General features: G+C 37.0%; 1 protein-coding gene across 1 annotated transcript in view; it reads left to right on the top strand.

The window, feature by feature from the left end:
• Positions 1–25,240, top strand: part of LOC134627455 (metabotropic glutamate receptor 4-like) — a 190,832-nt gene that overhangs the window by 102,864 nt on the left and 62,728 nt on the right. The window contains exon 3 of the mRNA XM_063473539.1: positions 5,620–5,836. Coding sequence (XP_063329609.1) covers positions 5,620–5,836 — 217 coding nt within the window. The remainder of the gene's footprint in view (positions 1–5,619; positions 5,837–25,240) is intronic.

Here is a 25,240-nt window from a genome sequence, read left to right as displayed (position 1 = left end):
TCAGGCAAGCTGTACTGTAAGGCTGCCTCATTTCCAGTCAACACCAAAATATACACACATCTAAATGGCAAATCTCATAATCTCATGCTTTTTAAGATGCTTAGACCTCCCCACACTTGCTGCCCTCTGCAAGGCACTTTACATGCCCACTTCCACCTGATCTCTTGATCTAAACAGTGTCACATTGTCACTGATACGTGCTCTGTTCTGTGCTGCCTTTCCTGGAGCACTTCCTACCTCCAGCTTTCCACATAGGCACATGTAAGGCATATATTCAAAATCCCTGAAGAGAGCATTACTGCCAAATTTAAATTAGTACATATAGAAAAAACAATCTTCTGTTGACTGTAGTAGTCTAGACTAAAAAGATTTGGTTTGTAACTAAATATTTATAGGCAGTGATACACTGCAAAATGCATAGTGTGTATCCCCGAGGCCTCAAACATTTGCCATTTTTCTTTTCATTTTCCAGTTTTTACATTTAAAATCTTCTTTAAAAAATATACCTATGTTTACCAGCTAGAGCTTTTCCTCTGCCTTTGGTTACACATTACTGCACATCTTGATGCCCTACCACTGCTGGTAAAGCTGTTCTGTGGAATAATCTAAAATCATTGTCAGGACTGTGTATCACATCGCCTCTGTGTGCGCACTTGTGTGCTATTATGTGTAGGAACAAGATAAACTAAACTCAAACAGAAGTCAAATTGAAGTACTCCATAATGGTACCACAGCAAAAAACTCCACAGTGTATCTGGAACTGATGATCAAAATGTTGCTATTTCAATTTCAATTTTTTTTTTGTTTTATAAATGATATGTAATGTGAAAAATACTTATTTTCTACTAGATTAATTATGCTATTGACTTTGTAGTCTATTATATGTCTGCACTCATACCATAGATCACAAAAATTGAGCTCATGCAATGTTGAAAGTCAGCATTCTTCAGATAGAAAATTAGAATGCCAAGTAGTACAGCTAAACTATGTCTTTCCATCTATTTTTTCCATATGCAGCGTGATTGAAACAGATGCTCTGCATTTGGGCCACACTGCGGGTTGCAAGGATCTGTCAGGTGTCTGAATTACAGATGCAAATATAGTCAGCTATTTTGCATGCCAGCATCATTTGCTCAGAAAAATACTGCACCTACACCTCGGGTCCCAATATTATCATCATTAAGTTGCTCCTCATCTCAACAGGATGCTCAACAAAGCAAACAGTTGAGATAAATATGGCACCACACAGTCACTAAAAGGTCTTAAATGATGCTGGAAAACATAAAGGGAGGAAACACCAATTTTCTCTGCCAGATTATAATTTTAGCATAGCAATTAGGATCTGAGGTAATGTTAGGATGTTTGAAAATGTTGCTATCCAAAGTCTTGACCTAAATAGGTAAGAGTCTAAATTCTAAATCAAGTAATTTAGGATAAGATGCCTATCTGCAGGTGTAGTCCAACTAAATATCTAAGCCTAAAATTGTTATTTACATACATATTTATATAATATGTCATGTGTTTTTTTGTTTTGCAATGAATTCTAGAGGACTGACATTCAACTCAATAGTAAGTGCAGTTTCTGCAGGCAGACTTTCTTTTTATAGTCAGATTACCATGTGTCGCTGGAATGTGAATCACACTGAAATCATTAAGTTCTATCACATTCACAGCTAGTTTTCCCACTGCTTTCACAAACCCAGGTGCTTAATGCTAAGAGCGCAAGTTCAGGTTAATAAGGGAAATTGTGAAAAAATCCTGGTCAAGATGAAAACCTTTACACATCTTTGTTAGCGACAAGCAACATGCCAGTAAAACAGAAACTGACAGATTGTCAGAGTGACGTGGTGTGACAGAAATCTGCTATTTCTGGTCTCTGGATATACCAGTTAATAGTCACAACAATTAAACAGCTTTGCACTCTGCAGAGTTCTCAGGAGAGAACACGTTGGGTGTCAAAGCTGAGAAAGTCACATGCCAAGCAAGCAAGTATGCTTATTCACTTGTGATTTATTTTCTCCTTCAAATAACAATGCACCTAAAATGCACCTTTGTTCATTTCAGATGCAAGGTAAATAATGAGATTCTTTAGATCTTAATCCATTCATCGTGATGTGCATACTTATGAGCTTTCCCATATTCAGCAGGCCACCCAGGATGTATTTTGTCGATATAATTTGAACAAACCCTTGATGTTTTTGATGTAGTGCAGGTTCATGTTACTGGTTCAGAGGGTTTCTATTTTTTCTCCATTTGTCTGTTCATCTATTTGTCTATCTGGGAGATGTTATATGAGTTGGAACAAGAAAAGGAAATATGAAATTAATTGGTTTGTTATTTCAATAACAAATAAACAACATAACTACCCCTACACAGATGAGGGTTAATTTTACTGAACTGTTTTCTTATTTAAAAGGAAAAGTAACTGCAGTATAATAATAATGACTGTTTCCAAAGAGACTTTTGTGTCGTTTTTTTATCCCTACATAAGTTTGATCAGTAATATATTATGGTTGATAAAGTAAGCTTTCAAAGATTCCAGTCTATGAATACACTCTGTTCCATTATAACATATTCCATATCATTATTTCATGTTTTCCCGCACAAGTGCTTGCTCAGGGAATCATTTTAAAGTACTAGTACAAAAGCGAAGTACCTCGCTGAGTCTGGCCTCTAACCTGTCCTCAAGAATAGATTTCAAACCAAGCTAAGGTATCTTAGACGTGCATGGATAAGGCTGCTGTAGATGGGACTGAAAAGACCACAAACAAACGCCATGCACCAACATGTATTTTTGGCTTGCTGTGCTTCTTTTGATAGCTTAAAAGAAACCAATCCTCTTCACCTCAGATTTGGCCTCAGATGAGCATCACATATTTGAAGTTTTTGTTGTTTTTTTATTTTGCAATACAAAAATGTACACATGCCATCACTTTAGAAAGTATTCAGTATTGTTTTAACAATTTTAAGTCTATAATATTGGATTTTTTCCCTTCTCTGTCAGTTCAGACTAAGAACCCATGATAAAAGTAACCAGCTTTGCAGCAGTTACAGCTTACACTAGCAGTCTGCTTGGGTAAGTCTCTACAGGCTTTGCAAACCTGGATTTGGACAGTTTATCCCATTCCTCCTGGCAGAGCCTGTGAAAGCTTCAGAGAACTGCTGTCTTCAGGTCTCCCTACAGATGTTCTGTGAAGTTAAAGTTTATACTTTGGCCGGGCCATTCACAAATAGTCATGACTTCCCCTAAAGCCACTGCACAGTTATCTTACCTTCTTTTTGTTTGCTGTTGCAATGTAGTTGGTTGCATTTTTATTCCCCCCACTTCTGACCAGTTTTTGTTTTTCTGCTGTTGAGAAGGATTCAAGAAGGTGATATTGCCTCTACCATGTTTCACTGATTATCCAACCTGAAACATGAAGACAAATAAATTAGAAAATAAAGGTAAATATAAAATGAAACAATGCAACATAAGCTAATTGTCATAGTAGTATAATTAAAGCAGAAAAGAGAACAAAAACAACTAATTGTCATAGAGGTCACGATGTGTTCTGATTATGATGTGATGCAGGTAAGCAAGTTGATAAACTGTTTCAATTTTTAACTCCCAAAGGATTTATCTTTAGTTTAGTTCAGCGCGTGAAGTTTTTACAAAATTTTGACTGAACTTAATAGAGGACCTGCTCAGGAGATAGAACAAGTCAGATTCCTGGCTGCTCCAGTTTTGCATGATCACATTTCAAGGCAAGGGGTGCATGGCACATACTATCCCAATAGCTAAGGCATTTTCAAACATAAATCATAATGCATACTTACTAGTTTTACCTTTCAGATTCTTCTTACTAACTACCCATGAACATGCCGTACCTATGTTTTTTTTGTTTGTTTGTTTTTTGTTTGTCGAATATGTATTTGTATTTACAATGCCAAGGTTGATCTGCAGCCACTGGTAAGTGGGGATAAGTTCTTCGTTTTTATTGATATACTGTAATGTAAAGAAGGGCGTTAGGCCACTCTGGTGTTCATCATGTTGGGAGGACATTGCCTTTAAGTCAGATGTTTTCATTTCAAGGGTTATCTGTGTGTGCGTGCGCCTACAGGTCTGTCAGTGATAATGAAATGCTGCATGTGGCAAAGAAGTATCTGGAGGGAAACAGTGCTGTTTTCATTAGGCTCATGTTTCACTGAGTGCACCTTCTCCTCATTTTGTTCAGAGACACAAAAACATGACGACAGATCCTCATCAAAAAGGCACACTGTGTATCATTACCAGGAAACACCTCTGCCTTCTGTCTGTTTTGTTCAGTGTGACCCATAGGGATGAAAAATTCCATTTACACAAACACAGTTTATCTATCACAAAAACTGACATGGTGAAATCCCTGAAAACAGTCTCTTGTGTTGAGAAAAACAACACCAGTTAAGAGTAAGTCTTATATAAAATTATGGTCACTCAAGAAAAGCTTCTTGCTTTAGCTCACCTATTTGTTTTATTTATTTATTTTTGCTCTTTTAGCTTTTTTGTGTATTGTTTTTCTTGGTGCACACATCAGTGAAATCTTTGATCGAGTTGGAGCAGCAAAAATCAGCATCTTGCACATACAATGCTTATAAAACCTTATACACTGTACCCCATATACAATAATTCAGTTATTTATTTTTATATCATTTTCTATCATGCTTAGCTGTAGAAGCTAGAGCCAAGCATGGACATTCTGTGGTACACAAATATGCCAGCAAGTGACCCATGCTGAAATGTGTGACATACTCGTGATCTCAATTTATATACTGGCCAGCCTACGGTAGCATAAGGGAGTAGTGATGCTGGGTATTATAAATGGATCAGCAGGGTGTTGTTTGATAACTGTCTAAAGAGAAATAGCTCAGATCGAATAACTTGAATCTCAGCTCCAATTGCTAATGGAAAAAAAAGGGGTAATGGTGCTTCAATTTCAATGACTACATGAAGACATTCACAAAATCGGGCTACTATCATAAGAATGCATGACAAACAAAATGATTTATGCCAGACTACTATATCTAGAAAGTTGCATCAACATATTCAGAACACTGCTGTTACATTGAGACCAAGACCAAGTGGCTGATATGACTTCAGTTTTCACACATTTGTATCGATTCCTCGTTTTAAATGAGTGGCTGTGAAATGATTCTACTTAGCACTGAATGGTTCAGGGCTACAATACATTCCTGTTCTGCTGAAGGTCTGTTTACTGTCCCTTAGTCAAAACTAAAAGTGGATAAGCAGTATTCAGTTTTTATGTACAATAAACTTGTCTATAAACTCTAGGGCAAGTGCCCTTTATTAAATTTAATTGTTTATTCTTTAAATATGTCACTTACTTTTATTGTGTTTTTTTTTTATTGTACTCTTTTTAAATCCTATCTGTGTCTGCTATTACTGTATAGCTTTGAGCTTCTTTTATATCTTGTCCTAATGCCTTTTATGTCTTATGTAAAGCACGTTGATTCCCTTGTAGTTGAAAAGCACACACAAGTAAGTGTGCATTGCTTTGCCTTGATACTGTTCACTTCAATCCCACAACTCCTTTGAGTAGAAGCTCCTTCAAGCTTATTATATTATTATTTCTTTTTGTGCAGATACCCCAGGTGAGCTATGCCTCCACAGCTCCAGAGCTAAGTGACAACACCCGCTATGACTTCTTCTCCCGAGTGGTGCCTCCTGATACCTACCAGGCCCAGGCCATGGTAGATATTGTGAAGTATATGCGCTGGAACTATGTTTCCACAGTGGCCTCAGAGGGGAACTATGGAGAGAGCGGCGTCGATGCTTTCATTCAGAAGTCTCGGGAGGATGGTGAGTACACTTGGCCTTGTACATCATTACTGCATAACTTGCACACCAATGTGGGAAGGTGTCACCTATTTGAGCTTGCTGCACTGCAGAATGATTTATCTCAGTGACACCACTAACAAAAGTCAGCCACTGAGGTCAAATGTTAGATTTCATCCCAGAACTTGCATATGCAGAGGTCTACTTGAATACCACAGAGTACATCTGTTTGTTGTTACCATGCATATAATTATGATGTGAATGGCTTTGAAGCACCATTCAGTTTTATAAGAGTGATGCTATAGAGACAATATCAGTCATATGTAGAAGTTACTAATTAACATCTAGAATATACACCTAACAATGCACCCATACACAATGCCAATCACAGTAATCTACACTAAAGTTTATTAAAGCCAAACAACTCTGTAATTTTTTTCATATCCACACAGATTTTCAATTCATCTCCATTTTATTTATATAGCACCAAATCACATCAACAGCTGCCTCAAGGTGCTTTACATTGTAAGGTAAAGACGCTACAATAATACAGAGGAAACCCCAACTGCATTTCATTACCTTGTACTTGTGACCAATGTTCCCTCTAATTTTTCATGTGTCTGAGCGAACACACAAACTCCCTGAGCGATCCCTTGGACCACTGTGAGCAACAGCAGACGTGTGCACTGTGGTCACGCCAGCATCTAATCCATCCAAGTTACATGGTTTATTAAAATAATCAAATTACAGCATTTACATTTATGTTAGACTACTTTTAATTAACTGCTTTAGCCCACTCACAATGAAAATTAAAAAAAAATCTTGTTCATGACCTGTGTAGTATGTTAACACTATTGGAAGTAAAAATAACTTGAACTCCAATTTTGAAAACACAACTTTCTTTTTTTTCTTTTTTTTTTTTTATAAAGCTCTGACTTGTATTATGAGTATGAGTCTGTGGTCTTGGAGAGAGTCCTGTAACCCTCTGTCTGCAAAATACAGTATATAATGACCAATGTTGGGCAATTAATTTTATAGTTACTTCTTCAAAAAAATAATAATAAGTTTTTTTGCAGCTGTTTACCTAAAAATGCAGCCAAGGCAGTTTTTTAAATAAACATTTCAAACTATTTACAGAACAATCAGCTGTTCTGCATCAAATTTGATGCCACACACTATGAGATAAAGGAGAACAACAGTCTGATACCTGCAGGCCTGACAACAGGAGATGTATCACTCCTGTAACACCTGTAACATTCAGCAGTCGCCTCATTGTTCTGACACACACAACAAAACTATTGACTACACTACACACTAACTACACAAGATTTGCGCTAAACGTCGCAAATCTGTCACATCTCAAAACACCGCCGCAACTCCCCCCCCCTTCCTAAACAACTAAATGCTATATTGCCATATCATTTTTTGATTGGTCAACATGGTACATTTTTTGACGAATAAGAAAGGGTGGGGGTTTTTTTTGTTTGTTTTGTCTTTGCTCACAGGCGGAGAGTGCTTTCGAGCGTTTTCCTTATAAAACGCCGTTTTTACCGTTTCTTCCCGCAGTAAATATAAACAACCATAGTATTCAGGAAGAAAACCAAACATTGCATATATTTGTATCATAACTCTGGTTTTACGTGGCTTATCAACACAATTTAAAAACTGGTATAAAGTCCACACTTTTCCCGTCAATTGTTCTGTCTGTCCTGCTCACATCTCCAGTGGTTATACACTAACGCCGCTTTGCTAGCTAAAACACCGGTGTCGGCACATAAGGACGTCATAGCCTGTCAGAATGTGAATCGCATTATTGGCTGGACTATGGGATAAGGTGGCATCGTTCTAATCCCATACAGGAGCAGCCAGTCACTTACTAACACTGCAAAACAGAATTGTTAACGTATTTACTTTAATTTCAATTCAGGTTAGATTTTTTTTTTGTGCGCAACATAGATTTTCTGTGCGCAGAGACCGTGCCAGCAGTGCGCAATTGCGCACGCGCGCAGCTTAGAGGGAACATTGCTTGTGACATGTGCAATGACAATAAAGTTGAATTCTATTCTATTCTATTCTAACATTCAGACGAACCCTTATGAGCAAGGGCTTTGTTGACAGTGGGAAAGAAAAACTTGTTGTTAACTGGAAGAAACCTTCCAGAAACTAAGGGGGGATTCAGGGTAATCTGATCCAACCCTAACTATATGCTGTATCAAAAAGGTAAATTTTAAGCCTAATCTTAAAAGTAGAGAGGCCGCCTGTCTCCCGAATCAAAACTGGAAGCTGGTTCTACAGAAGAGGGGCCAGAAAGCTGAAGGCTCTGTCCCCATTCTACTTTTAAATATTCTAGGAACCACAAGTAAGCCCAGAGTCTGAGAGCTTGGACAAGAAATACTCCTTTCCAGTATCCAAACAACTTAGACTATGTGTACCATCTGACAGCCATCAAGAATTTATTCAAGTTACAAAATCTAATATTATTGTCCATAGTAGGCAGTAAAAGCCTACTTACTGTACTTGCATTAATTTGATTTCAGAGCTTTTCGGGAAGTTTAGAGCCTAAATACTGGATTTAATGTTGAAAAAGCAAAATAATTTTACTTATGATTTAAAAGAAAAAAACATAAAAAGTTATAAACACACTTGTAAATATAATAAAAATACACTGTCACACATGCTTTTGTTAATTTATTTATTTTTATTTTACATAGTGTTCCATATGTTTCTGAAAATGAGGGTCAGTATACATTTAGGCCCCTTCCTTCAAATTACTATTACACTAGTGGAGTTCCCAAGGTACTTGAGGGTTTTGGATGGCTAAGTACAAGTGTAATTAAAAGGTCGGGGCTTGGTCATGTTTCTAGCTTGCACTGTGTTCAACTAGAATGAGACCAACTTGGCTGTGCTTGCTCATGAATTATTTCTGTCATTCTGAACCTTAAATCTCTTGGACACATGTCAGGGAAGCTGAGAGGTGGGAAAGAAATGTATTGCAGTTGTTAGTCTAGATAGTGGACATGATCAGGTCTCAACAGAATATATTAGTTGAGAGTGTCACAAATGTAATTAATTTTAACAGTTTAAACATACTATATGGCAAATCTAAATTATCTTCTGTTTGATGATGTATTTCTGACAAAAGTTTAATAAATGCCTTTACGCAGAAGCTTAAAGGCATCATTTTTTTCCAGTTTCAAAGTCATGAAAATCTATAAAAAATCTTTTAACAGAATGACCTGAATTATATTCACATTACTGAATATAACTAGGAAGCAATGTCTAAATAATCTCCAGTTAAAGTAAAAATTCCTGTTTTGCATGCCGATCTCTGTAGCATTAAAGAAAAACATGAACTGAAGATTTTATTGGCTATTGACTGCTCAAACTCTAGAGTTAAAGAGCAAACCGACAAACAAACAAACAAAAACAAGTGCCGAAGTGCCAATAACTGTAGTTCCTGGAATGACCACTTGAGGCTGTCTTCAACAGCAGTTTATTCCTTATAAAGTCCAATGTAAAATGGCTTACCTTAAAAAGTATAGGTACAGCTTAATACAAAGAGCTTATTTCTCCATATGTGAGAACTTCCCAGGGTGTCAGTTTCTTAGTAAAATGTTTTAGGTCTCAAGGTTAAGTTTCATTTATGTTGGTTGCCTATAGGAATATTTTTAATGCAATTACTTAAATATGTGGCCATGTTATGCCCATCCGGTCTATTTCGCAGGCCACCCTTTTGTCACTTTTGGCTTCTAACATACCAAAATGGAGAAGGCCATAAAGTTATTGAAAAGGATTCAGAATTAAACAAACTACAAAGTGATGTTGAACTATAGTCATGGCCAAATGTTTTTGGCATCAGCAAAAATTTTGGTTTTCATAGACTATATTTCTTTTTAAAAATATTTTTTCATTTCTTTGTTATATTAAAGAACAGTCATAAGCATTTCACAAGTTTCACTGCCAAAACGTTAAGGCTATTTTGTTTTAGATAAATAGCATTATTATAATATGTTTAGTTAATTTTTTATCTACAATAAAATGGATCAGACTTTAACTGCATTATCAACACAAATTCTTTTGGGGTTTGTTCAAGCTCAGTACATATCTCTCTAAACACACTAATCTATATAAATTACTCAGAAAAATCATAGATATTAGCTGCTACAATTTAATTGAAACTGTGTGCTTTCACAATATTACGTGAGCAAATCCCTGTGACTGTGGATTTGAAGTATTCTGCTAATTCATTGCTGCACTTGTTCTCCTACTTTGCCATGTACCACTGTCATGAGCTGAATAAAGAAAATAACCTGAACAGGCAAATTATCTGACTCAGCTCCCATAGCAGCAGCCCTGGCAGCCCAGGAGCCACATGCTTGGAGCTTCACCAGAACAGCTTTCCCTTAAGAGAGCCAGCAAATAAGACTGAGTACAATGTGGGTAAAAAGCAGATGATGAAAGGTAAATATGAATTCCAGGTGGGGTTTTTTGATCTCTGCTTTTGTATCCCTCTTCTCTGGCAAAAAGTGCCTTGAGCTGGGAATCGGTGGCCTTCAGTGTTTATTTCTGTGTAGTGTCTGAGATGAGAAGCTTCTCATCTCCCATATACTGACCCAGGATGTGACCCACCCTGAAGGGATGGTTGTAAGAGCTGTGGTAGGATACATGGACACGAAAAGCAGTCACTTGTTTTGTTTAAAAAAAGAAAGAAAGAAAGGAAGCTTTCCAAATCACATACTTTTTATTTTTACTTTCACTATGCCCTTTTAAACTATGTAATACTGCATGGAGGATGTATACATTTGGGACTCACTACTTCATCGTAATGTTGAACTTTGATGCACTTGCTTAGTTGTAAATGGCACAGAGGATTGTGGACAGAACAGGCAAAAAGTATGCTGGTGGAAGTAGTAAGACAACCTGGTATTTTTGTCAAACAGCAATTGACATAAATATCAGGATGCTACATCTTTTTCTGCCATACTAAATTTTAATATGTGTATTAGGTACACCTAATGTTGGAAAAATCCCCTTTTTTCACCTTGTATTTTACTGCTACAGACTAACAGAGATTTTCTCTGCTGGCAATGAATATGTTATATTAAATTACTAAAGACATCAAAGCAAAGAGCAGTACAATGAGGCCATAGTAAGTTCTAATACCACCAGATAATTTGGAACATCTTACGTGGAGCTGATGCAGCCACCGGATGCTTTACTTCTTCAATTTCAAAGGACCTATTTTATGAAACGCACATAGTTTCTGAAATGGAAACTTCCTAATGGTCATCCAGGGTCTACTTAATGGTCTCTTATTGCTTACTACTTTCGTATTTATGAATGTATGATTCTTTCCGAGTGCGGACTTTAGGAAACAAACAGGAGACAGAAAGACCAGTCAGTTCTGGGAAGTAGAAGCTCATCTCTGGCTGAAGACTGCCCTTCTCTGCAGAGACGTTGATTACTATGGAGCATGCCCCAATAGATGTCATTAATCAAGTTAATGAAACACAATGTCAATAAGAACCCTAACAAGATTTCCCTTGCAAACCAATGGCCTGTCTGACATCAACATAAGAAACCCTGCTAATGGAGTAACTGCTACCCCCATGTGATGAGGATTACGAGTGTTAGCCACAGAGTTAGGCTGAATAAGCCCATGTGGAGAATGTAAAATGAAGAAGAAGAAAAGGGGAGCACAAACAACTCTGCATTGCTCCTGGGTGGTTTATTTGTAGATCCAGGGAACAGACAATTTTAGAATGGGCTGATTGTTATGCCTAGTGAGCGAAAACAAAGTATGAACTCAACACATGGGGAAAATGCATAATTATGCTTTATTAACTGATTCTTACTGAAATGATCTTTCAGGTTAAAAGCAGTTCACATTTAAATATTAAGGTTGGTGAGGCTTATATTTATGTCATAAATAACAAATCCCATGAAAATATTAAAACACCAACTGGGTGTTTGTGCACAACTTTGCAGGTCTGAGTTACAGTATTATTCAAAGATTAATACATGTAGCACTGTGAAAACATCTTGAGCTGCCTTTCCTTATATTTTGCTTCAGAGTAGCCAGACTTTCTTGCAATTTTCAAAGTGGTCTTGAAAAATAGTTCTCCAGGGTTTTCGAAGGTCTTTCAAAGTCCTTTGGATATTGGCAGCTTCTTCACTCATTTTCATTCTAGTCCTTGTGCTGGACCATGAATCATCCAAGCACATGTTATCTAGCCACCATTGTCACACAATACAGTCAGAACTTTTCATCATCAGCTTAACACACGGAAGGCCAGAATCATTAAAAATTTGCCATCACATTGCTTAAAGAAATTACAAGGAAGCTTGCCTAAGAGAGTTCAGGTTGTTTTATAGAATAAAGATGCTCATTCCAAATATTGATTTTCATGCTGATAAGAAATGTACAAACTAAGAAAAATATGAAGAGATAAGGAGTGACTCAAGACTTTTGCACAGTACCATATGTGGTGCACTAGTACTTAATTTTGATAATAAGTTTGTGCATTAGAGCAAGCCTTAAGATGCATAGGGCTTGTGTTTATCATAATGCAGTAATGCACCACTCAACGCAATAGTGTAACAACAATGGAGTTTTATGGCATAGGGGAATAAGCTAGATCACGCTTTCTTCTTACTGCTTTATAAATATTTGATGCACTCTTTGAAGAATATCATGAAAGCTGCAAGGTAAAGAAATTGGAAAGTATTGTAGACCCTGTAACAGGATAAGATAGAAGCACGGCTCCACCCAGAGCAACAGACAGACTTGTGAACATCTGCATTCTAAATGACTGCAGTCACCCAGGGAAGAGATCACAGCACACACAGCGATGTCCCTGTTTCTATCTGTATGGCCTTTTAATCTCTAGTTCACACCCGTCTGTGATGTGTCAGCCAGTTATGTCTTTATTTATTATTTGACATAACGCAAATGACCCCTGAGTGCCTCAGATATGTCCTCTTGCAATTTGTTTAAACAATTACTTGTCATTGCTTAATTAGGCAAAACGAAAGGCTAAATAATCATCACTCATCTTCTCTAGCAGTTCTCTCTCCATCTTTTCTCCCTCTCTGACAGGGACATAATGGTTACATATTGCTCTTAATGCAAAGACACTATAAAAGCCAATTTCCTTAGCCAAGTGCTATTTGAACTTCGATCTTAAGTAATACCCGATAGAAATTTAGCTGACCAAATGATTTCATGTGACATCATTCCCTTTCTGCTTCTTGTGTGGCAGCTTGTACTTTATAATGTCAGTGCACATTAATACATATTTAAAACAAAGACAAAAATGGGGAAATACGTGGCGCAGATTCAATCAAAAGTGCAGGGGGAGAAAAGCAACGAATTAGGGTGTGGGGGAGGTTATGGGGGATAGTGGAGTTTATTTTAGCCTGAAGTACCCGGGGGATGTGGCACAAATTGGCCACAAAAGAGGCTGTTGTGTGAATTTTTATAGATAAGGTTAGTATATGAATAATTACATGGACACCAAAAACAATAAAATGAGGTTACTGACTTAAAACTATGAGCATCAAATTTGCTTCTAGTTGGTAGTCTGTTTGGTTGTCAGAAAAATACAGAATGACATTTAAGTGGCATTCAATGGCTTTAGCATTGCACCCAGCAACAGGAGATAATGAGGTTGGTGTACAAGAAGGATAACCCCCCCCCCCAAGAATATAAGCTGAGTGTGGCAAAATTTTCCTAATAACTATGTACATGAAAAATTCTGGATAAAGCTAGTCAAAGAGTGGACATATAACTGATTTTAACTTTCAAAGACACTTAAATTTTCTTTAATTCACCATCATTCCAAACTTATGAGAAGAAGACAGATTTCAATTACGCAACATAAGACAATAACGTAAATTAGACAGCTCAGGCAACTAATCTGGATTGCAATTCTGCAGATAATCCAGACAGCTCCTTTTCATAAGAACATATCAATATCACTTTTGTCAGGGGGATAAGATTTTCTCAGCTTCCACTAAGCACTTTCTAATGGTTTCATATTATCGTCATTAGAATAGGCTTACACATTACATTACAGTAGTGTAACAATTCCATGACAGTTTCTGAAGCAACATGATATCTTGTGTTGCAATCTTAACTTAGTTTAAAGTGACAAAAAATACATACATATACATAGATGGTAAATACACAATAATCAACCATGTTTGATATGTTGGTCACTGCTGTGCAATCATGCCGTGTTTCAATTTTTGAAGGCTCATATTTAAATTAAAAAATGTAAAAAGATTTTAAAACTTCAAATGTTACCAAAGTTGCTAAATTTAGTTCTTACTGTGCGAGAAAAATGCACTAACATTGCAAGTATTGATTAGACACTTCCGAATTGCTTTGTTCCATCACATCCAAAAGGTGCTCTATTGGGTTGAGATCTAGAGACGTTGAAAGCCAGTGAGTACAATGAACTCATTGTCATGTTCAAGAAACTAGTTTGAGATGATGTGAGCTTTGTGACACAAAAACGAGTAATGTTGTCCAATAGTTTTATTAAAAGATGCCTACAAAGCCAGTTTCCTTACTTTCCCTGGTGCTCTTTACCCTGGTCAATGCATGAACCAAATTAAGCAAAAAATCATAAAAAAAATGACCATAAAAAAATTGTAACATAAAAATGATTTCAAGTAATTAAAATCTTAAAATTTTACCTAAAATATAATCGTTTTAGCTTTAGTGTGGAATTAACTTTTTACACAGCTATATTTATTTGCTAATGTAGTGGTTTGCATTAGCATTTAACTGAACAGTGTTAAACCCAGAGAGGATTTCTAAAATGTACTAATTGCTCAGTCCATTTAGAAAAACAAGAGGTGAGTATTTGCAACAACATTGATAAAAAAAACATTACTAAATGTAAAAATAATAAACATATTTGAATTCCCACTTTGATCAAAAACTGCCATTAAGAAGTTCATTAAGATAGTGATGTTGTATGCAGTTGCACTGATTGGATCCTATGGATGTTACTATGGAGATTTTTTTTTCCTTAGGTTGGGTCACTCAGAGTTCACTTAATAGAGGAGCTTCACTTGAAGGAATGTAATGACTCAGCATCTCTCTAGACACACTAAGGGCACAGAGCTCCTCTTTTCAAAGATTAGGTAAAAATCATGTCCGACATTAATATTCCATCTGTCTCTTATAAGACCTGTGACATTTGTAGTGTCTTATTCAGAGAGTAAAGTATGAAGAGTAATGTACAAAAAAACAACAGGTCCTTCAACTAAATCATTTGTTGCTACAGTACCGCCTGAAATGACCCATGTAAGCATTCCTGAAACAAATGCTTTTAAAGGTCAGACAACGGTCACATTAGGTGGAATGAAAGTGGCATGGACGCATTTTACTGTTCATTGAGAGGCTGGTCTCCAGTTTATTTACTTGAACCTTTTCTTTTACTGACTCGTTCTAACTCGTGGTTTGGTTATGTTTCAGCAACAACTGAGAAAAAAACAACTGAGTTAAAATTAGGAAAAGAACTTGCATTTCACAAAACTGTTTACTGTGCAGACACTAGTTCAAAGCTGTTGAGCCACCAGAGGTCATTTTCCTTAAAGCATAAATATTGGATATCATAAATAATGTAAACAAATATATAATTTTGTATAATGAACCCTGTTACTTCTATTCCAATTCATGTGTGCATTGCTGCACTCCTTAGCCAACATCTCCTCAGTGGTATTCCAGTGTGACCAAACCTGGTACCACAAGTTTTCTCTGGCACTCACTCAAACATATACAGTCCCCCAAACACAGAGTTAGATTACACTAATGCCGAATACACGCATGCATTGTCTTTACAACAAAGAGCTTTGGACATTTTCCAGTGAACTCATGGAAGAACGAGTATGCAGTGTTTCTGTACAAATACAAAAGCTTACAGAGTAATTTCATGATTTCACACAAAACAATGTGAAAATATTTGTGTAATAAATGCATTACATTGCCTTTTATATGCCAGGCAACCAACCCAACATTGTACCAGACAAAAACATAGACAAATCCTAAGAATTATTGTACTGACTCCGAACTTGATGGTTTGTCCTATTCGCACATGTGTATAGGAAATACAACTTTTTAATTCTTGTAGTTTCTCCTTATCTAAGCTGCACTATTTCTGTGAGAGCAATGGTTATTGTTAATTAATTTATCTGTGGTTCCTATCAGGAAAGATGTATTTTATGATTTTATCAGCCTAAGGTTAATTCATTTCATTTTTACTTTCTCTCCATTTTATATATGTGTTGTTTTTATATAGTTGCTGGTTGGCACACTTGGCATCTAGATTACTGGGCGCATGCAGCCAGTGGCACAGTAGAGCAGTGTCTTTAGATTAGTTTGACTTGAGAGTTATTGATCCCTTTGGGGAAATGTGCTCATTACAGCAGCAATAAAATTTAGCTTAGGGAGAGACGAGAATAATATAATTACACAAATCTAAAATAAACAGAAGGCGGTCAAGGTGCATCTCAGCACAGTTTGCGGGAAGGAAGTCAATTAATGGATGTTGTGTTTTTGCCAGTTGTGTCTATCGACGCTGACATCTTAACATCTCACTTAACAACAGCATAGCAGAAGAGGCTTTCATGACCTCAGAAATGACAAAATCATTTTATGTGTCTTTATAGTATCTGTGTTTGATCAGACTTTGCTTCACAACTCTGTAAACTTTCTTTACACAGCATGGAGTCTTGTATGACAAAGAAACACAGATACATCTGCCAGTACAGTTTCCTTCAGAACTATTGTTCTTTCAGGTTTCTTCCTAACGAGCCGGTGGAAGACGTTGTTTAGTCAGCTTCTCATCTAGCTTGAATCATCCTGATAAACATCCTCACACAAAAACAGAAGCTTTAGATGAAAACCGTGAACCTGTTCTGTTACAGTATTGTGTGTTCTTTGGTGTAAATCAGTGAGCTGTTTTTTGTGGAAAGAAAAGGCTTGGTGGTTGAATCGTATGTAGACAGAGTGTGATTGTTGAAACATTTGTCACCGTTAGGTCTTCTTAGTTAAGAGTGTTATGAGGTCATCAGCAATGATGCACTGTGTTACAAGACAAAGCAGTTTTCCAGAGAGAGCGAGTGCAAGTGGTATTTTAATTACGACACACTCCCCTCTTGCTGTAGTTCTTCCTGTCAGGCAATATAGTATAGACTGTATATTAAAGATGGAAACTATCATCCTGTCCTGATTTCCTCCCATTGATGTGTAAGCCCTGGTTATGAAGTGTCCACCTGCTCATACTCTTGTGAATTATCCATCACAAGTTAGACCTCCATTAAAACCTACATCATTTTATTATCTTTTTTTCCTCTGCACAGGGCTATAATTTAGAAAACAGACATTGTTTTTCATTAAATAAGATTTGAAACTGGAGACTGACAAGTGTGATTTCTATACAATCAGACTTTTTTTTGAGCCAGAGGAGTAAATGAAGAAATCCTGCTTTAAGGCAGTGAGCTTTTAAATCCATAGAACTGTCCCATGGTGCTTTGGATGAACCTGTAATTGTCCACCGACACTGATTCTGGAAGAATGGCTTTGCTGATACAATTCAGCAAGGAGGCAAACTAGTTTTTCTGCTAACCTAGAAATGCGTGAGGTAACTAGCTAATACATGAAGGAGTTAACAGGACCAAACTGTTTATAATGTAAAATATTAATGTTAAAAATGGCTTCTTTTATTGCTAGATGTGGTTCAAATTTACATATATAAAATCTTTACAAATACAAAGCATGTATAGGTCAGATAAGAGTCTGAGCCCTTTTCTGAAGTTGGAGGCTGTGCCTGAGGATGCACTCTAGCAGGGTGAACTGATGTTAAACAAGATAGTATTGTTGCTGTAGTCTTTTTCTGGCTCCCCTGAGAGCTAATTACTGCTCTGGCTAACTTGCATAGTTGCAACATTCTTTCTAAATTGACAATAGTGTTGAAACATTGTGATGGCTGTGCAACTACGGGATGCACAGCAAACTAGATGATGTCAAAGTTTTTTTATTTACCATATCATTAGAACCGAGTTCTGTAATGCACTTCACTGTAAAGGTGAAAAGATATAAGACAGATGCACCTTTGCTCTCTGGAGATTGGGATGACCTTTAAGAGTCATTAATTGAAATATGCTTGGAACTGATTGATTCCATCTTTCATCCACACCAAATATATAGCTATACTTTCTCTATTTTCTTTTTAGCCACGCAGATTTAAATAATGATTGTGCTGCATAATTCATATAAAACCAAACCTAACATTTTAGTTTGCCATTTGGGTGTAAATAATCATTTGTGTGACTTATATTTATATTTAATAATTAAAGACAGTGAAAAGTAATATTGCCGTGAGTAACTCGCTGATGCATGTTCAGCTGCTAAGTGAGCCCTTGGTCCCTTTAAGCAGCGAAAACAATATTTTGTCCTGTTTCTGTCAAAATGGTGTTGTTTTACACTGTTTACTGTGATCTTAAAACTCTAACAAGTTCTTGAAACTGTATTCTTCATCTGCTGGGGGATTAAACAACATTTCATCTCTGCACAAGGACCTTGAAAGGTCAATTTTGAATAAATGAGAAAAGCACCCTTGTGCTAGCGAGTCAGGGGTACCATTGTCACAAGGGGGAGGGGGATGAATAAAGGCTTTGGTACCTCATGTGATAGGAAAACATTGGCATGAACCAACCACTGACTGTTAGGCACAAGCAATCTCCATACACAGCATGCTGAAATAACCTTGATGGTGGAAACTGAATTTGATTTAGCGTAAAGAAATAAGTGATGCTGTATTTTGAGCAGGATTTCCATAAGGTAATAGGCAGCACAGTGAGACACAAATAGGATTCCAATTGTCCCATTAGCCCTGATGAAATCAGGAAAATGTCTGGGCAAGGCGAAACATCTAGAACTGATTGAAGGGAACATCAGAGGAATTATAGTTATTTCTGACCAGAAGCATTAGATTTTGTGACAACAGCTGAAAAAAGGTACTGCATTAATATATTCTAGGTATGGGTTTTCCCCAAATCATGTGGTTTGAAACCATCATCTTTGGGGTTATAAACACATCATGGGATTAAGATGGTAACACATTGATATGGCTGGCATTTTTGCCCTACCGAGCATTTAGAAATTTGGAATATTTTGCCTATATTTGTCACCCAGAGAGAACTAAAGTAACCTAGACTTGAAAAAGAGACTTTTCACAGCTTCCTCAATATGCAAAATTGCCCATAAATCTCCAAGACAAACTGCAGGAGCTTGAGGTAATTCTATAAAAGCAAGTGTGAGAGGAGGCAGCCATTTCATTGAAGTGGAGAAAAACCGACACCCTTTGTTGGCATCTAAAAGTTTAACACAATTTTGCTCTTTTTCTTCAACAGGCTTCAAACTCACTTAAGAGGTACGGAGGCTTTGAACCTTCTCAGCAAAATTGGAATAGCGGAAGACATTGGCTACGAAGTGTTATTGAAGACATTACACTGGAGCCTCATTGAAGTTATGGTGGCTCTGTGAGAGTGTTCCTATTTTAATTCAGAATGAGAAATAAAGCAAGAATGATTTAGCCTGGCAGGAATCGCAGGATAAATTTTTGACAAAATGTCACTTCGTCTCAGGGCGTGTCATTTCCATTAGATATGACAAGGCAGTTAGCAGTTAGTTGAGAGGGGGAGAGGAAGAAGAAGGGAGTGACGTGTGGGTGAGAGAAAGTAGGAGCGGATTTGAAGGGTGGAAAAAGGGAAGTGTTTGCCGAATGAGAGAGAAGCATTTGTTTGATCAGCTAGGAGTGAGGGAGCTGCTGCAACTCTAAAAATTCATTATGCATTTGTTCTATTGTCAGCCTGATGAGGAAGTGATCAAAATAAAGCTGTTTAGTCCTTACTGTTTTTTTTTTTTTGGTAAACAAACAAACGCTATACTGTGATCATAAGGTGCAGTGCAGCATTTCCCTCCAGGTTTCTGTTTTGTAAAATACCACAGTCTTGATTTTATAGAAAATACAGGTTAATCTGTTGCAGAGGAGCAAAGAGGGATATTACCTCATTTGTCAGGAAAACATTTATGAGTTTTAATCTCATACTTCCATTTTTCCTGTTGTATTGATCCATTTTGTACCATCTGCAAGCTTTGTGAATAGATTGAGCTACCATGCAAACAGAGAATGTGGTGTCCCAACATCAGCAGGGTGATCAATGGCAGAGACAACCCGGGTCAACAGTTCTGATGCCTGTGTTTACTGAGGCAAAGTATTGAAAAAGAGACGGGCTGGTGGAGTAGAGAGTGCAAACTAGAATCAATACAACAGCTATCATCATTTGCAGGGTTTATTAATGGCTTTGCCCCTAGCTGGGAAAGAGAATAACACTCACTTGCATTTGGGCAACCAGCACGTCAGTGTTTATGCAGCTGGCTTCCTATCAATCATCACAGTCTAAGTTGCTCTCAGCAATGGTCTGGTTACCTCCACTCACCTCATCAAAACGCCCCCCTCAATCATGTAATGAATGGCATCAATTATGAGCCCAAGCTGCCAAGATATACAAATGATTCAGAATGGGTCAAAGTCTAAAGGCAGGCAAAAGTGATTGTGCATGGCGTAGTTTAATTTACTTTCTTTCACTCGCCTACTGGCTGCAGCTCAATGCAGTTTTCTTTCTTGCATTTTAAAAGGTATGTCTTCCTGTTTTGTGACTGACAAATGCATCAGTCACACTGGATACAGCCATAAGGCAACGAGTGTTTCCACCAATAGGTGTATCCTATCTTGGTGGTAGTCAAGAAATTTCCCCTCAGTAAAAAGCTTTCCTGCTCAGTCTACAAAACTTGTCATCTCCGACATCAGACAGCAAAGAAAAACACATGGTGCTTTTCATGGCAGATGAATTGTTTGTACAGGATGTGGCAGCTCTAAAGAATAGGGAGTATGTTCAGTCAAATATGCCGGTGTAAAGCAAATGAACAAATCCATTTTTCCTGCTGTCAAATAAAACTGCTCAGCGCTGGTAATGGATGAATAAAAAAAAAGACAAAAGGTCTGCTATTTTAGAGCTCAGAGACAAAAAATATTAGAGGGATTTATTATTAATATAGAAGAAGAGATGTGATTAAAAATGTATTTAAACAGTGTAGTTAAATCTATATGACACTGAGTAAAAGCAATGGCATAAACCCATATTAGAATAATGTATGAATTTCAAAAGACAAGAAAAATGGAAAGAATGTAGAAAGTTATCAGCTCTTCTGTCTCTGCACAGATTAGAGCGTGGCACTTGCCTTAAGGTATGTTACTATGCCCATAGGATTAGCCCACTTTAATAGAGCTCCCGCTGCACTGACCCAGAGACTTGAAATCGTAGTCCTGCTTGACAAAGTCTCCTCCACAGGCCGGCTAACCACATCTAAGATTACCATATTTGAACCGAAAGCTCTGAAGTGTACTGACATGAATAGCAGAGCAGAGATCTAGGAGTGATCCTCCTGCTTCTTTCTTTTACAGTCATCTTCTTGCTGCAGTGCAAGGCATTCGCTTGTCTGAGACTCCAGTAAATCTGCTGTACCTGCAGCAGAAAAATGATGCAAGAATATATTTAGCAGCCTAAAAGAAGTCTTTAAAAGTGTATTCATTTAGTGCACTAACACTGTCACTCCAATCATTTGACAAGGCACACAAGGCAAAGACTTTAATTAAAAACGGCAGATAACATGATAAAATAAAACTGTGGCTCTTTGATTCACATATCTTTCATAGCATAAGAACCTGCTTTCATTCACATTATTTGGCATAATTGGAGTCATATGTTATTCATTTTATGTTTGGCCTGTATTTTTCCATCAAGTGTCCTTTTATTGTACGACTGTGAGATGAACAATGTGCGCACTCGTCTGTGAATTCTCCACAGAATTCTTGACAAGGCTTGAAAGATAGAGCAGGCGTGAAATAGTCAGATCTCCGTGTGGAAGTGGAATCGTTGTCTCTGCATGCGAAGACGAAATCTGTTGTTGTTGTTGTTGTTTATAAAGGGCAGTTCCCACTTCTTTTTTCAGTTGCTGTCAAGTTAGTTTGTGTGGAGAACATGCAAAACAATTTGTAAATGGATAAATGAATGGAATGGTAAAGTGTACTAAAAGAATTACATTTTTAAGGAGGATGGCATTGTGATGTTATGTCCAAAGAGCAATGCTGGCTTCATAAATTAGTCAGTTTAACCAATATTTAGGAAGACATTGCACATATTTAATTCCCAGTTTTTAACAAAGCCTCTGAAAATCTGTTTTGCTCGTTAGTTAATCCAAATTATCTTTGAATACAATGCTCATCCACTAATCCCCTTCAGTCATAATATTTATATTTGCAACTTTATGCATACTAAACACAAATGAAAATAAACTGGGCTGCCTGAGTGGTTGATATGCCATGACTTTAGGAAAACATTAAAAAAAAAAATCTTCCATTAGGGAACCCCGAGGCCCCCGGCAAATTAAAGTCTCATCATTATCTAACTTTATTCACATTGTTTATAGCATAAGAAATTAGTGCAATTTTGTCTGTAAGGAACAAGTGAGATGTTTCTTGCTGAGGGCAGTTGCTGATGTGAAGTGCAAAAGAAATAAATTAATTAATCAAGTGAGGTACAGCAGTAGCCTCAAGGTTAACGGATCTGGCTAGCAGAAAGTTTCCCAGTTCGAAGACCTACTTGAGCTAGAAGAGGCTGTAGGGGGCTTGATTGACTTTGTAACTACTGTCAGCATGTGCCTGAGCAAGGAACTGAAGCCAGGTTCTTTAGCCCTGTAGGTAAGGCAAGTATAACATTATAGTAAAATGAATATAAAGCTGCTGGCGTGCTATAAAGCCATTCCAGCGCTTGTGTAGTTGATTCAGCAGAGATGCACTGTGGAGGTATTGGACAGCTCCCATGTGCAAATGTGTGAAGGTCTGCATACCTGAAGTCAAATGAGTTTATTTATGCAGGCCAAAATCATGAATCAGCCTTTGAACGACTTTGAAATCTGTACAACATCCTTGGCATCATTAGGCCCTGGATTCAGATAAAAGAATTCCCAAGGAAAACCCTACAGTGCAGAAAAAAAGAGAAGAGCAGCATGTCAGACAAGCAATAATGCTGTAAATACAGACTACAGAGACATGCTCATTCAATTACAACTTGTAGGAAAACAAATTTATACAATAAAATGCACATTGACACAGAAATTTGCTTGTGAAACTATGAAGGTGTGTTTGGATCACAGCACATGGGGCCATTGCAGATGGTAAAGTGACTTTATACTCACATAGTACACAACAGAGCCACCACGGCATGAGCTCTACAAGACCTCTAAAGATGGATACTTATGTTTTTCACACATTAACAGCAGATCTTTTTATACCCCAACACCTTGTCATCCCTGGCATCCAACACAGGCGAGAAATGACTGTACACTTAATGTCTGATGTATCAAAGACATTGATGTGTCATTCTTATGAGATAATTATTGCTTACATTGAATACCACCTGCGAGTGGTCCTAAGGTTTTTTTTTTTTGCCTCATCAGTGCATATTTGAAACAATATATTTATTTTTATAAATGCATTTGTCTTAAATGTGAGCCTGTACATGTTCTTATGGTGAATATATTCATGAAAAGTACACACACACACACACACACGCGTACAAAGTATTGTTAAATGTTGAGGGACCATGTTTTCAGACACACTGCAAAGTGTTGTTATGCTTTCAAAAAAGAAAAAAAAAACCCTCTTGTGACCATGCAAAAGAATAAAATATGCAAAACATGTTTTGTAGTTAATTAAAAATAAAAAGGATGTCAGCACAAAACTAGTACAAACACTTTTCAGATGATTAATTATAATGAACTGAAGGTCAGGCTTTATAAAGGATAAAGACTGCTGCGTTGTGTATAACACAATTTATATTAAACATATTTATTGACATTTTGTCAGAAGAAAACATTTCTGAATTGTGCAGAATCAGGAAGGCAGAGAAAAGGTTGCAGCATGAGATTTCAGTGAAAATTATATCACTGTCGCTTTGAATTCTTTTCATCTTACTACTTTGATGCAAAATTGGTTTGGTGCAGCTGAGCACTTAACAACATCACAGTGTGTGTGAAATATTTTTCCTTTCTGCACACAAAACACTGAATCCTAAAATCCTGTTTTGGGGATTTATTTGTTTATTTATTTATTTATTTCTGTTTGAGCGACAACACAGACTTCTTTGTTTTAATGTTCTCTCTTAAGATCTGTGTGTACAGTGCAGTGGCTGTTTATCAAAAACAGTTGAAAAGTAAAAGGACTTTGAGGCTGTCCTTTAATTATGAATAACTAAGAAATGCTCTGTAATTGTTTGTTGGAGGACAAGCTGACACTTAACGAGGACATTCAAGGAATGTAAACAAGTTCTGTCTTTGTTTATTTTAGTAGTATATCATACTCTGCCATGCTGACTCATCCACATGAAACACACAGATAAGCACAGTGAGTTGTACATTATTAAGCCAAGTTACTTGCACACAGAGAAAATAGTACCACCTTCTCTCTTTCAGTAAGATTACTGATGGGTTTTATGCCTTCATAATTCTTGTGCAAAGGTGACCAGCTGTGTCTATTTTGTTAAATTTGGAAACAAATGAGCAGGTCAGCTGCTGATCCACTCCAAGTTTCATATTATTTCAGCTCAAGAGAACCAGGGTAAAAGTATCTCCATGTGCTGCAAATACTCTTTTTTTTAAATTGCTGATCTAAAACAAAACAAACAAACAAAAAACAACAACAACAACAACAAAAAACAGCAATAGAAAGGAAGGTGGAGTGAACTCTGCAATCAATTTGGTTAAAGAGGGGGAATTATTTCAGCTGACCAAGATGTTCTTCAGTTGAAAAGAGCCCTAAAATTGGATTTTAGGAGTAATACTTATTTCCAGTGCTGAACATTTGGCTATTAATTTTACACATCAGAGCTGTGAGGAAAAAAAATACTGCTTTGTGTTTATCTGACCTCCAATCTGCTCAGAAAAAAAGCAAAACAATTTCTTTTAGTATTCAGTATCCAGTATAAATTTGGTGGCCAGGAGAAAAATGATGAGCCAATGTGCAAAAACTGCAGTTCCTCTTGGTGCCACTTGAGACTGTGTGCCAATCCCCATAGTTTCCCATTTTAAAATCACATAGCAATTCTGAATAGTGTTTATCTGTTTGTTGTTTTTAATAAAGTTAGTTAGTTAGGGATGTGGGTGCAATGATTGCCTGGTGTCCAACACTGTCCATTAGGGTTGAGATTCACTGCTGAACCTCATACACTGTTTCAAGTTCATACGTTGGACCTCTTTCCTTTAAAAAACTTCAAAGTTGAGTACAAAACCAG

This window comes from Pelmatolapia mariae, linkage group LG5, assembly GCF_036321145.2.
Source record: "Pelmatolapia mariae isolate MD_Pm_ZW linkage group LG5, Pm_UMD_F_2, whole genome shotgun sequence".
Lineage (NCBI taxonomy): Eukaryota > Metazoa > Chordata > Actinopteri > Cichliformes > Cichlidae > Pelmatolapia > Pelmatolapia mariae.
Note: the sequence above shows the minus strand (reverse complement) of the source record. Positions and strands in the feature narration are given on the sequence as shown.